This window comes from Microcaecilia unicolor, chromosome 11 (assembly GCF_901765095.1).
Source record: "Microcaecilia unicolor chromosome 11, aMicUni1.1, whole genome shotgun sequence".
Lineage (NCBI taxonomy): Eukaryota > Metazoa > Chordata > Amphibia > Gymnophiona > Siphonopidae > Microcaecilia > Microcaecilia unicolor.
This window is the reverse complement of record NC_044041.1, coordinates 14064113-14078818: the sequence shown is the minus strand read 5'-3', so window position 1 is coordinate 14078818 and position 14706 is coordinate 14064113. Positions and strand designations below refer to the sequence as shown.

At 42.4% G+C, this 14706-nt stretch overlaps 1 protein-coding gene across 6 annotated transcripts in view; it reads left to right on the top strand.

The window, feature by feature from the left end:
• ZMAT5 (zinc finger matrin-type 5) overlaps positions 1 to 13945 on the top strand; it is a 28941-nt gene extending 14996 nt beyond the window's left edge. For all 6 annotated transcript variants that reach the window (XM_030219797.1, XM_030219801.1, XM_030219800.1 and 3 more), the window contains exons 4-6: positions 3046 to 3126; positions 9344 to 9458; positions 12752 to 13945. In XM_030219797.1, coding sequence (XP_030075657.1) covers positions 3046 to 3126; positions 9344 to 9458; positions 12752 to 12881 — 326 coding nt within the window. In that variant the 3' untranslated portion in view covers positions 12882 to 13945. The remainder of the gene's footprint in view (positions 1 to 3045; positions 3127 to 9343; positions 9459 to 12751) is intronic.
• Positions 13946 to 14706: the final 761 nt, after the last annotated feature.

The window sequence follows — 14706 nt, the reverse complement described above, 5'->3', positions numbered from 1 at the left end:
ACAGTTCATACTGTGGATGCTAAGGTTCCTGTTCTGCCCTTTTGCATATGCAACCCCTTCAGCGGCCCTTACAATTTCAGTGGAACCACCTATGGTACACCCTGGCCACAAAAATTACCATCACTCCAATGATGATCCAGGCACTTCAGTGGTGGACTTTGCTGTCCAATCTTGAGGAAGGCCGCACCTTTCAGCCCCTTTCTTACAACATCGTCCTAATGATGGATGCTTTGACCATATGATTGAGTCAGCGTCTTCAGCACTTATGCACACAAGGTCTCTAGATGGACTCTGAGAGGACCCTTGATATAAACCTCCTTGAGCTATGGGCTACTTTCAGCCTCTAACTTACAAGGAATGTCTACTGCATCCACATGGCCAATCAAGTAGCCATGTTATTGCATCAACAATCAAGGCGGTTTGGGCTTACTGACCCTCTGCCACAAAGCTTGTACAAATTTAGAATTTGGCATTCCTCCTTGCCTAAGGTGATGTTGGTGTTTCCCCTTCACTGGAATATCATCCTTCTAATTTTTATATTTTTTTCCGTAAGCTGCACTCCCACCCAGTGGAAGTTATCACCACATAAAGTTGATTGCAAAAGAGCCCTGCTTCAAAACTTGAAAGTGACTTAGCCAATCAGGAAGGATGCTCAGTGTTTTATTTTGTCTTTTATAACCCCAATAGTCAAGGTTGGGCCATAACCAGTCACTTTCCAGATGGGTTGCAGACTGTATTGACCTGCTATTGTCAGGTGAAACTGCCTCCACTGGAGCACATCTCCATTCACCAAATACGCTCAGCATCAACAATCATGGTCCATCTCAGATTGACTTCAGTAACTGATTTTTTTAAAGTGACCATATTGCCTTTTATTTACTTTTATGAAGTATTACTGCCTGGATGCATCTTCCCACAGTGACAGCGTTTTTGGGCAGTCTGTTCTCCGTAACCTTTTTATATGACTGCATGGGGGTCACTTAACAGCGGGAACAAGCAAACCTGAGCTTTACAATCACCCACTATGATGGCTTCATTCAGCCCTGTTTGTCTACATAGAAAGCAACTTTGCTTACCTGTAATTGAGGTTCTCTGTGGACAGCAGGGGAATGGAGCCATGTATTAATTCCCTCCTTCCCCATAGTTGGATACATAAGAATAGCCATACTGGGTCAGACCAATGGTCTATCTAGCCCAGTATCCTGCTCCAGCTATGTTGTGAACTGAGGACAAGTCAGGAACACTCACATATAAGTACACAAGTATTGACATACTGGGGAAGACCAAAGGTCCATCAAGCCCAGCATCCCGTTTCCAACAGTGGCCAATCCAGGTCACAAATACCTGGCAAGATCCCAAAAATGTACAAAACATTTTATACTGCTTATCCCAGAAATAGTGGGTTTCCCCAGTCCATTTAATAACGGTCAATGGACTTTAGGAAGCCGTCCAAACCTTTTCTTAAACTCCGCTAAGCTAACCGCCTTTACCACATTCTCTGGCAACGAATTCCAGAGTTTAATTACACGTTGAGTGAAGAAAATGTTTCTCTGATTCGTTTTAAATTTACTACATTGTAGCTTCATCGCATGCCCCCTAGTCCTAGTATTTTTGGAAAGCGTAAACAGACGCTTCACATCTACCCGTTCCACTCCACTCATTATTTTATAGACCTCTATCATATCTCCCCTCAGCCGCCTTTTCTCCAAGCTGAAGAGCCCTAGCCGCTTTAGTCTTTCCTCATAGGGAAGTCGTCCCATCCCCTTTATCATTTTCGTCACCCTTCTCTGCACCTCTTCTAATTCCACTAGATGATATCCACTCACTACAATAGCTCCATTCTCCTGCTCTTGGTAGAGAACTCCCATTACAGGTGAGCAATTTTGCTTTCTTGGGACACTGCCTTCAAAGGGGTTAGTATTGCACATACTGTGATAGGAACGAACCTCACTCCTAAACCAGAGTATGTTGTCAGTCTCTCAGATTTACTGCTAAAACTTGCTGTAGTACTTGCACCATGTCAGAGAATTGCTTTGTGAATTCCTAAGATGTGAAATATCTAGGCAGCTAATCATGGTGTGCTTGGAAATGTCTTTTAATCATGGGCATCTGTATAACCATATTTATCTTAGGTATATTTTTGTGGGTTATTGTAGCTGTTTTGTATACACATATGTAGTGAAAACAAGCTCAAATAAGTGTGGGCGTTTGTGTGAACATGTGTGGGTATATATGAATGAGTATGCTCCAGGGGCATAGCCAGACTTTGGCACGAGGGAGGTCCAGAGCCCGAGGTGAGGGGGCACATTTTAGCTCTCCCCCCTGCCGACGACCCTCTTGACCCCCCTCTCCCGCCGCCGCCTACCTTTGCTGACGGGGAACCCCAACCCCCGCCAGCCGAGGTCCTCTTCTTCTGGCGCAAGACTTTGTTCTGTTTCTGTGAGTCTGACGTCCTGCACATACAACGTGCAGGACGTCAGACTCGCAGAAACAGAACAAAGCCTTGCAGATCAGCCTGCGAGATCCTCTTTTTCCGGCGCAAGGCTTCGTTCTGTTTCTGCAGGACGTCAGACTCACAGAAACAGAACGAAGCCTTGCAGATCAGCCAGCGAGGTCCTTTTCTTCCGGTGCAAGGCTTTGTTCTGTTTCTGTGAGTCTGACGTCCTGCACGTACAACGTACAGGACATCAGACTCGCAGAAACAGAACAAAGCCTTGCAGATCAGCCTGCGAGGTCCTTTTTTTCCGGCGCAAGGCTTCATTCTGTTTCTGCAGGATGTCAGACTCACAGAAACAGAACGAAGCCTTGTGCCGGAAGAAGAGGACCTCTGCTGGTGGGGGTTGGGGTCCCCTGCCAGCAAAGGTAGCTGACGACGGCGGCGGCGGGAGGAGGGGTCGAGAGGGTCGTCGGCAGGGGGGTCCAGGGCCAAATCTGCGGGGGCCCAGGCCCCCGTGGCCCCAAGTAGCTATGCCACTGGTGTGTTCAGAGGTTGTCTCTGGTAATATTTTCAATGACCTTCAGCTACATACTTGGATGTCTTTCTAGGACAGTGTGACTTTGGCTCCAACTGCCGCTTCTCCCATATGACAGAGCAGGATATCGAGAGGCTGACGGCACAAGTAGAAGGTGAGGATGGGAATAGATAAAACAGGCCGCTGAGCATTGTTGGGATTTAATTCAAACCAGGCACATGTCTCTGAATTAGAGAGGTGGTGTTCAGAAGTTATCATAGAAGATCAATTCACAGCCCAATGCTCAGAACTCCAACAGCGCTGAAACTATACTGCGAGAAGAACAGTGCAGAAAATTAGCTGGCCAGTGCGCAAAGGAAATGGTATTCAGATTATATGCGCACTGTTAAAGCGAAAGCAAGGAGAGGGGACGTGCTTGGTGCATGTTGAGAAGAGTTTCATGGTAAGCCCAGCTCCTGTGCACATGCACCAAGAAAAACCCAAGGGTGAAGCACACGGTGTCTGTTTTCTGCGCCTTTATTAGCCTTCCAAGTTTAAAAAAACCCAACAACTTATATTTAAAGGTGGGAAGTAAGTTAGATCGGACTCATGCACATTTTTTTTTTTTTTTACTACTGGCACTTAGGGGCTTTCATGCGCTTCCTTCTATCAAGAAATTAAAGAAAAACTGGCAGATTAAAAAAAAAAAGAATTGCGAGAACTCCTCTCTTCAAACACTGCTTTAAGTTTTAATTATTATTTTTTAGCTGTAAGGGCAGCTTTGTCTTGCGCGTTGTTCTCTGAGCATTGGGAGGGAATTAGGAAATGACCTCATTAACATCCATTTGACTACTTCAGCATGCCGTTTGTGCTCATTTTTGTCACGCTCGTTATTTCCCGTGCTAGAGCCTCTGAGCATTCTGCGCTCACTAACGTGGGTGCTAGTCCGGCGCTAATGGTCTCTAGCGCCCGCGTTTGCTTCGGGGGGGCCTCAGTGTCTTGCAGTTTTGTGCATGCCTTGCTGAAAATGAGCGGCTGACCATGCACATTCCCAGCAGCAGGGAGCAGCAGAGTATCGGTCCTTTTTCCTGGAATCTGATTGTCATTCTTCAGGTCTGTTACATTCGCTCAGTGTATGTATATACACATTTATTTATTTTTTTGTATCTGGCTTATACCTTTTCAGTAGTAGCTCAAGGTGAGTTCCATCTAAATCCTCACCTACCTTTAGCCGATTATCGATTGTATTTAAGATCATGTAATGACTACATCATAACAACACTCTGTAAGCCACATTGAGCCTGCAAAAAGGTGGGATAATGTGGGGTACAAATGCAATAAATAATAATAATAATATATGATTTTGCTCCCCGTTAAACACTACACTAAACATTGAAATTGGCATAGAGATTGCATTTCACTTTCAGATATTGTTTTTCCATGCCGTTAAGGAGAAGGTTTTCATTGTAAGATGAATTTTGTTTGTCCTCTGGGCTCCCAACAGTCCAGTATCAACATTAAAAGGAGTAGTCAAAGGTTGCAAAGAGTCTTTAGGTATCTGGAGGTATATTTATAACATTTCATGATCATATCAAGGGCTGAAACCATAGGTGACTTGGGGAAGTTAATAAACCAAAAATATGGAATCTGTAGAACTCAAAATCAACAATTTAGGATTACTTCAACATATATATTCTTAGTATCTGAAGGTAAGTCTTGTATCATTTAATGAAAAATATAGTGGAGAAAACAGGCTTCAGTGTAACTCAGATGCCTCAGTTTGAAAGATACACCTTCATAAATAAAGAGGGCTCCTCTTAATCATCAGTCTGAAAAAAACTCCGCTAGTTTCTGCAATATTCTTGAAACAAAAAGCAAGACAACTTTTCAAAGATACAGTAGTGAAATGAGACCAAAGTTATTAACAGGTGTCTTTTAAAGCTTAGTACTTATCTTGTATGACAGTTGTATTCAAACCAATCTTCATTTCCTTTGAATAATCCTGAAACTTCCTAACAGGGGTTCCCTGTTTCATCTTGACCAAGCTGCTTCAGGGGAAAATTTTTTTTAAATAGAAAACATCCAAGCAAGCATAAATTTCTAACTCTCAATCAAAAGTCTTCTCTGGCTCTTAACAAAATGGCGACTGGCTTTAAACGTTTAAACCCTCATGTTCAAGATCGTACGCTTAGACGTCACATGTGCTAATTATGGAAAATCACAAAAAGGCCTTCCATTCGATGGAAACATTCAGCCCCTTTGGTATTACCGTTTGAAGGGTAAATATCCATCTTTGTTCTTTCTGTCGAAGTAACATAGTAGATGACGGCAGAAAAAGACCTGCATGGTCCATCCAGTCTGCCCAACAAGATAAACTCATATGTGTATACCTTACCTTGATTTGTACTTGTCTTTTTCAGGGCACAGACCGTATAAGTCTGCCCAGCAGTATTTCCCGCCTCCCATCACCGGCTCCGGCACAGACCCCGTATAAGTCTGCCCTCCCCCATCCTAGCCTCTCAACCACCAACCCCTCTTCCCCCGCCACCCAATTTCAGCTAAGCTTCTGTGGATCCCCTTTTTGTTCTGTAATCCGTATTTGTTCTAATATGATACAACGCAGTTCCGAAAAAAAACGTATTGTCTCTCTACAAAATGAGACACCAAAGGTTCATGCGTTTTTTGGAGCTTGTATACAATGTGTTCTGTAAAGCAGGTCTTTATCGATCGAGACATTTGGCCAACATAGTATAGGGTACTTGGACATCTCAAAATGTATATAACATTTTCTGACATGCAGGTAGTCTGGGCAGTAAGAGGATATATTTTACCAGCGTGTGAGTCTATAAATTGACTAGAAGCACACATAATTGAGCATGTGGAACAAGATCCACAAGCTTTATGGTGTCCTTGTCTCTTAATAAGATTAACTTCATGATTCCAAGTTTCAGCTGTACATAACTTATCACTTCTTTGAAGCAACCACTGCTGAAGTCATCTTGGGGCCCAGTGTGAGGCCTTACTGCCTACAAATTAGTAAGTGTTCACACAGTAACGATTTTTTAATGGCAACAGTAGCGCAGGACCAGAAATTCAAAAGGGCGGCGATTAAAAATGGCCTTAGCGTCGGTAAAACCTGTATAAGGACATGCTAAGTCCCAGAAAACAGCAAGGCAAACGATCTGCGAAATCTAACGTGGAAAATGAGCAAGCAGATCAGTGTATTGTCCAAAATATTTTATTGAAGATTATTATAATTATATATTTATAAATATTTCATACGTTTTTATCCATTTTTTTTAAATTGAAAGTGAGTCTATTAGATTGTAAGCTTGTCTATTAGATTGTAAGCTCTTTGAGCAGGGACTGTCTTTCGTCTGTGTTTGTGCAGCGTTGCGTATGCCTTGTAGCGCTATAGAAATGCTAAATTGTAGTAGTAGTAGTAGAATTCCAGAATCTTGCTATTCTTTGGGGTTCTACATGGAATGTTGCTGCTCTTTGAGATTCTGCATGGAATCTTGTCACTCTTTAGGATTCCAGAATCTTGCTATTCTTTGGGGTTCTACATGGAATGTTGCTGCTCTTTGAGATTCTGCATGGAATCTTGTCACTCTTTAGGATTCCAGAATCTTGCTATTCTTTGGGGTTCTACATGGAATGTTGCTGCTCTTTCAGATGCTTACTTTATTTATTTTTTGTCTATTAGATTGTAAGCTCTTTGAGCAGGGACTGTCTTTCGTCTGTGTTTGTGCAGCGTTGCGTATGCCTTGTAGCGCTATAGAAATGCTAAATAGTAGTAGTAGTAGTAGAATTCCAGAATCTTGCTATTCTTTGGGGTTCTACATGGAATGTTGCTGCTCTTTGAGATTCTGCATGGAATCTTGTCACTCTTTAGGATTCCAGAATCTTGCTATTCTTTGGGGTTCTACATGGAATGTTGCTGCTCTTTGAGATTCTGCATGGAATCTTGTCACTCTTTAGGATTCCAGAATCTTGCTATTCTTTGGGGTTCTACATGGAATGTTGCTACTCTTTCAGATGCTTACTTTATTTATTTTTTGTCTATTAGATTGTAAGCTCTTTGAGCAGGGACTGTCTTTCGTCTGTGTTTGTGCAGCGTTGCGTACGCCTTGTAGCGCTATAGAAATGCTAAATAGTAGTAGTAGTAGTAGAATTCCAGAATCTTGCTATTCTTTGGGGTTCTACATGGAATGTTGCTGCTCTTTGAGATTCTGCATGGAATCTTGTCACTCTTTAGGATTCCAGAATCTTGCTATTCTTTGGGGTTCTACATGGAATGTTGCTGCTCTTTCAGATGCTTACTTTATTTATTTTTTGTCTATTAGATTGTAAGCTCTTTGAGCAGGGACTGTCTTTCGTCTGTGTTTGTGCAGCGTTGCGTATGCCTTGTAGCGCTATAGAAATGCTAAATAGTAGTAGTAGTAGTAGAATTCCAGAATCTTGCTATTCTTTGGGGTTCTACATGGAATGTTGCTGCTCTTTGAGATTCTGCATGGAATCTTGTCACTCTTTAGGATTCCAGAATCTTGCTATTCTTTGGGGTTCTACATGGAATGTTGCTACTCTTTCAGATGCTTACTTTATTTATTTTTTGTCTATTAGATTGTAAGCTCTTTGAGCAGGGACTGTCTTTCGTCTGTGTTTGTGCAGCGTTGCGTACGCCTTGTAGCGCTATAGAAATGCTAAATAGTAGTAGTAGTAGTAGAATTCCAGAATCTTGCTATTCTTTGGGGTTCTACATGGAATGTTGCTGCTCTTTGAGATTCTGCATGGAATCTTGTCACTCTTTAGGATTCCAGAATCTTGCTATTCTTTGGGGTTCTACATGGAATGTTGCTGCTCTTTGAGATTCTGCATGGAATCTTGTCACTCTTTAGGATTCCAGAATCTTGCTATTCTTTGGGGTTCTACATGGAATGTTGCTACTCTTTCAGATGCTTACTTTATTTATTTTTTGTCTATTAGATTGTAAGCTCTTTGAGCAGGGACTGTCTTTCGTCTGTGTTTGTGCAGCGTTGCGTATGCCTTGTAGCGCTATAGAAATGCTAAATAGTAGTAGTAGTAGTAGAATTCCAGAATCTTGCTATTCTTTGGGGTTCTACATGGAATGTTGCTGCTCTTTGAGATTCTGCATGGAATCTTGTCACTCTTTAGGATTCCAGAATCTTGCTATTCTTTGGGGTTCTACATGGAATGTTGCTGCTCTTTGAGATTCTGCATGGAATCTTGTCACTCTTTAGGATTCCAGAATCTTGCTATTCTTTGGGGTTCTACATGGAATGTTGCTGCTCTTTCAGATGCTTACTTTATTTATTTTTTGTCTATTAGATTGTAAGCTCTTTGAGCAGGGACTGTCTTTCGTCTGTGTTTGTGCAGCGTTGCGTATGCCTTGTAGCGCTATAGAAATGCTAAATAGTAGTAGTAGTAGTAGAATTCCAGAATCTTGCTATTCTTTGGGGTTCTACATGGAATGTTGCTGCTCTTTGAGATTCTGCATGGAATCTTGTCACTCTTTAGGATTCCAGAATCTTGCTATTCTTTGGGGTTCTACATGGAATGTTGCTGCTCTTTGAGATTCTGCATGGAATCTTGTCACTCTTTAGGATTCCAGAATCTTGCTATTCTTTGGGGTTCTACATGGAATGTTGCTACTCTTTCAGATGCTTACTTTATTTATTTTTTGTCTATTAGATTGTAAGCTCTTTGAGCAGGGACTGTCTTTCGTCTGTGTTTGTGCAGCGTTGCGTATGCCTTGTAGTGCTATAGAAATGCTAAATAGTAGTAGTAGTAGTAGACTCTCATTGTTAATAATTCATGTCTGTTTTACATGTTTTATATATTTTATATTTGGTTTAATTAGTAATTTTTAATATTAAATATAATTGATTTGTTCTTACAATGTTTTAGATTCTATAATTTAATATGTGTGTTTATTATAGCCCCTGACGCAGCCCTTTTGTGGGCGAAACACGGCCTGTGTCAGGCAACTGTTAAGGACACACTAAGGCCATAACTTAGTAAAAAGACCCCAGTGTTAACACAGCCCAAAGGATTGGGGGCTGAATGAAGAGAATGGATGTGAAGGAGAGGGCGCACAGGGAATAATGAATGGGAGGGAAAACCTGGAAAAGAAGTGACGGGAGAAAGAGAGAGGAAAAAAAACAGGATAATATAACCAGCTGTACACAACAGAAATTGGAAAAATAATTAATGAAATGAAAGCATTTAATCAAACAGCGTGGAAAAATCAATATTTGTAATTGCTAAGTAATGTGGAATCATATGCAGATGTGTTGCAGTATTTATCCCAAGACAGTTACAAGGGCTTTGGGGACCTGGTGCTAACAGCTCTCATTTCTCTTCCCACACAGAGGAGAGGAGAGCAAAGGAACAGCAAGAGGAGAAAGGAAGTAAAATCTCAGACAGTCAGATCAAAGCCTGGCTGGAGAGGAGAGCAAAGAGGAAAAGGTCTGCCCGCAGTAACAGGTGTGCATCGCTGCTCTGGCATTGCTGCCCTTCTCGCTCAATGTAGTCATTTCAGGCTTGGCACCTTCTCCTTTACCTGGGACTGGCATTCACCGCTTCTCAGGCAGTCCTGTTTACATCTGGGTGTCAAGCTTCACTCCTTATGCCCCTTCTCTCAGCAACTGTACCTAGCCATAAGAGTCCTCACTCTCCCAGGCACTGTGAAAAGGGGTGTCAGCTTTCACCTAAATACAGAGCTAAAAGCTAGGGTAGGTTGAAAGGAGATGAGAGGTCCACTGACAGTTCATTATGTGGTAAGCTAAGGAAAAGTGAAAAATCAATGTGCATCTCTATCTAATTCACATTTCTATCTTAATAATTGAAGGGATGAGTACCAAAAGCTGTTCTCTGGATAAATGCAAGAATTTATTTGGAAGAATTCTATCCAATGTAAGAAAATTGTTCTTACTGAATATGGTACACCTTCTAAAGAAATGCCTTTTAGTACAAATTTTCACACATCCTGAGCTATCTGTAAAGGCAGACCGTACCAGTATAAACAGGTTTTGGATCTTACCTCTTCAGTCGGTTCTTTTCTCTTGTTGACTGGTTTATTTTTTTATTTTTATTTTTGTTACATTTGTACCCTGCGCTTTCCCACTCATGGCAGGCTCAATGCGGCTTACATGGGGCAATGGAGGGTTAAGTGACTTGCCCAGAGTCACAAGGAGCTGCCTGTGCCTGAAGTGGGAATGGAACTCAGTTCCCCAGGACCAAAGTCCACCACCCTAACCACTAGGCCACTCCTCCACTGTTGCTACTATTTGAGATTCCACTCGCAACATTCCATATAGAGGTTGGCCCTTGCAGATCACCAATGTGGCCACGCAGACTCACAGAAACAGAAGCCTGCGTAGCCTTCTACATGGAATGTTGCTAGTGGAATAGCAACATTCCCTGTAGAATCTCCAATAGTATCTATTTTATTTTTGTTACATTTGTACCCCGCGCTTTCCTACTCATGGCAGGCTCAATGCGGCTTACATGGGGCAATGGAGGGTTAAGTGACTTGCCCAGAGTCACAAGGAGCTGTCTGTGCCTGAAGTGGGAATTGAACTCAGTTCCCCAGGACCAAAGTCCACCACCCTAACCACTAGGCCTCTCCTCCACTGTTGCTATTATTTGAGATTCTACATGGAATGTTGCTATTCCGCTAGCAACATTCCATGTAGAAGTCGGCCCTTGCAGATCACCAATGTGGCCGCACAGGCTTCTGCTTCTGTGAGTCTGACGTCCTGCACGTATGTGCAGGACGTCAGACTCACAGAAACAGAAGCCTGCGCAGCCTTCTACATGGAATGTTGCTAGTGGAATAGCAACATTCCATGTAGAATCTCCAATAGTAGCAACATTCCATGTAGAATCTCCAATAGTATCTATTTTATTTTTGTTACATTTGTACCCTGCGCTTTCCCACTCATGGCAGGCTCAATGCGGCTTACATGGGGCAATGGAGGGTTAAGTGACTTGCCCAGAGTCACAAGGAGCTGCCTGTGCCGGGAATCGAACTCAGTTCCCCAGGACCAAAGTCCACCACCCTAACCACTAGGCCACTCCTCCACTCTTGTGGAATTATTCACAGCTCACTAGTGGGGGCAGGTGTACAGACCATCATTGGTAGAGTGAAAGATCACTGTCTTGACAGCGTTTCATGGTTACTGTGAGGAAAGTCCCAGTTCCACTGTTCCAAGGTGGTACTGCGGTGGGGAAGCTTGTCCTCCTGAAATCCTTCTAGAGAGTGGCAAGGCTCTGGACTGCTCACAAATCTGAAGATGGGTCGTGTCAATGTTGAGACCTATAGAGCAGAAGTAACACTCCTGCACTGCGTTCTTTACTAATGTAATACGGCTTGTGAGTTTTTAAAATTCGGAGCAGCATTTCTGTACGATTATCAAATGAGGTGCGCAAAACCATCCATACTACATAGACAGCGGTGGGAGCAAGAGCTACAACTTACTCTACCAGAGGCTAGTTGGTTGACACTTGAGAAGCAGATTCGGAAATCTTCATTGGCGGTGGCTTTGCAAGAAAACGCTGTTAAGGTATTTTATAGATGGTACTTGACACCGGCTAGGCTACACCATATGAGTGCCCAAATATCCCAGAGCTGTTGGCGGAATTGTGGCAAGGTAGGAACAGCGGGTCACATTTGGTGGACTTGTCCAAAAGCGCAAGCCTATTGGAGGGGTGTTCGGGCACGTCTTCAGGTATGGATTGGTAGGTCTGTGCAGTGGCATCCCTCGATCTTCCTTTTGGGTGGGCGACCAGATGGTCTTACGTCAGATCAGTGGCTTCTTGTGCGCGCCTCTCTGAACGCTGCCCGAGTGAACCTAGCGCAAAGCTGGAAATCCCCGTTGGTTCCTCCAATGGTGAGATGGATAACCAAGCTCAGATACATTTGTGAAATGGAGAGATTGACGGCTCTGAAGAGAAAAACACTGCCTAAATGGCAGAGAATTTGGGACCCCTTTTTGAATAAGTGTTTAGAATAAAAAGAAAAAAATGTATTGGATGGCAGACTGGGAAGACGGGAGGGAGGGTGGGAGGGAGGTGAAGAGTTCGATAAAGGGAGGGGATTAGGATTATTAGAAGGGGAATGTTAATATGTAAAACTAAAAATATTTGAAGTATACTAGGTTTTGGACATGCTATTGTTATATTGTTGGCTGAACTGTTTGGTACACAATCTCCATTGGATCTGAGGGGGTAGCAGAACTATATATTCCAGTTGTACTATGCAGAGATATGTAACGTTTATGTTTGATTAACAATGTTCAATAAAGACTTCTATAAATTAAAAAAAAAAAATTCAGAGCAGCAAGTATAGAGCCCAGTAGCTTTTTTTTTTTTTTTTAAAGTTCTTTAATTAATTAAAAACAACCTTATTCAAAGTAGAAATATTAAGTCTAAAACACTTTATATAATAGTCCATATGCCCCAAATTTTCGGCACAGGGTCCCTGCTTCCGGAGCAGATTTTAAAAGTGTGAACTGGACAGACAGTTGATTTAGGCAGTCGCCCAAAGCACTTAAAACTTAAAACAGTTCCCCATGGCGTGAGAAAGCAATAAATATTTCCACTTTAATTAATTAAAAACCTTATTAAAAGAACTTTTAAAAAAAGAGCTACTGGCTTAATACTTGCTGCTCTGTGTTCTTGATACGCTTGGTCTGCGGTATTTAGACCTTTTGTTGATTCATTCTGATAGTTAATATCGTTTTTTTTTAAATTCTATCCTGTGGCTTGGCTTGCAGAAATCTACCAGTGGAAGCCCCTGTTTTCCAGTTCCCGCCTGGATGGCCTTCAGTTCATGACCTTCCACCCTCCCTTCACCCTCCACCTCCTTCAGGAGGGACAGTTCCACCCAACTTGCAGTGGGGCTGACAGATGGACTCAAGGAGACCAGAGCCAAGTTCAAATTGATGAAAAAGCTTTATTGCATTTCTGAAAAGACTTAGCTTCTTCTGTATAACTTATTTTATTTGAGTCGGAGTGTACTTTCTTTAGTTTTGCTGTCCACGATAAGAGTTGGTGACATTTCTGTAAGCCTGTGCGACGTGGGCCCAAATTCCTGCGTGGTCCGTTCATCCTTCTGTAATAGACAGAACGAGTAACAAGTGTAATCAGAATTGGGTAATCAAAGCACTGTGGAGAGAAAGCTATACTGAGCGTAAATATTCTAAAGAAAAATAGGCCTTTATAGTTGCAAATATTTGCAATCTTCCATATATTTCTTAATTTGTAATGCTTGTTAGGAATTCAGGCCTTTACATTCTACAATACCATTATCTCTCACTTACTGTTGATGCTGAGATACTCTATAATTCAGCTTGGGGCTCATTTTCAAGGCTAAGTGCTTTGAAAATACGCCTCCTTGTGATTTTAGATTTAGCAGATGGGCTGTGATTTATCTCTGTAACTCACCTACGCCTCCCCCCCCCCCACCATATCTGCCTGTTGAAACAGTGGCATTTAAATTTAGGTCTGGATTGAGCTGATCATTTAGACTTTTCGCTTTCCCTTAGAACAGACTGACGCCCTCAAGCCCTGGCCAGAGACTCAAGAAACTGGTCCTACTCTTTACTTCAGTGCTACCTGTACAAAAATAGTGCTATTTTTACAAGGCTCTGTAATCATCATAGGGGTGGGATATGCTTTTGGAAGGCCGTGTTTGGTGTCTGTTTCTAGGACTTTCAGTAGCATTTAGTGGCTTAGGTTCCATATGCGTATCGGGAGTGGGAATGAGCTCAAGGAGACGGGCTCCTTGGCTCGTTGGTCTTTGGAGTGTGTAGTAAAGATCATCATTAGATAGGAGGTAAAGAATGTTTGTGAAATAATCTTCATTCAGTCTCTCATTTCCATGGCCTTCCTTGTCTATTTGTTACATGTTGTCTTAGATCAGGGCATTGCTGTTCTGACCTTCATTAAACCTACATGCAGACAGTATACTGATATTCATACAGCAGAAATTAATACAGTTTGTATGACAATAGTAAAAAAAAAGCTCACACTTCATCAGAAGAAATAAAACATATTAGGGCAGAAGGTGAAATTTGTTCTTACTTGCCACTTTTTTTTCTCTCTCTTTTTTTTTTTTTTATTTTAAAAAAGCTTTTGTATTGAGAAATTAATAAACATGTACAAGTTAGCAAGAGCACAATAATTCATTCCAAAATCTCACTTATCTAAAACATGACCTCCAATATTTAAAGGTTTTTAGAACTTCAAACCCCCAACCCTCTCCAAAAACCCCTTCTCCACCCCCCCCCCCCCCAAAGACGCAGGATCCAAAGCTAAGAGAAGTCTGAGGTAAAACAACCTGCCCATCCAACCCAATTTTTGTATTTGGAAGATACCCCTGGTCCTTTCTTATTTCATCTCTGATCTCCTAATTGCAGTAAGTTTTGCCATCTTATAGATATATTGCAATTTGCTCCTCCATTGTTGGAGAGAGGGAAGGCCACCCTCCTTCCAGGCTGATGTTAGTCAAGTTTGTCTAATGCAGACAATGATGTACCAGAGTCTACCTACTGGCAGTCAAACCTGGAATTGGCCTTTCAGTAAGAAAATCCCAGGGAATAATACACAGGGCCGCCAAGAGGGGGCGGGGGCAAGGGGGACAAAATTCTCTGGACCTCCAAGGGGGGACCCGGTGCCGCAGTCCCCGGTCTCACCCACCCGCCCGCCCTCGGCTCCGTCGACCGTCCGC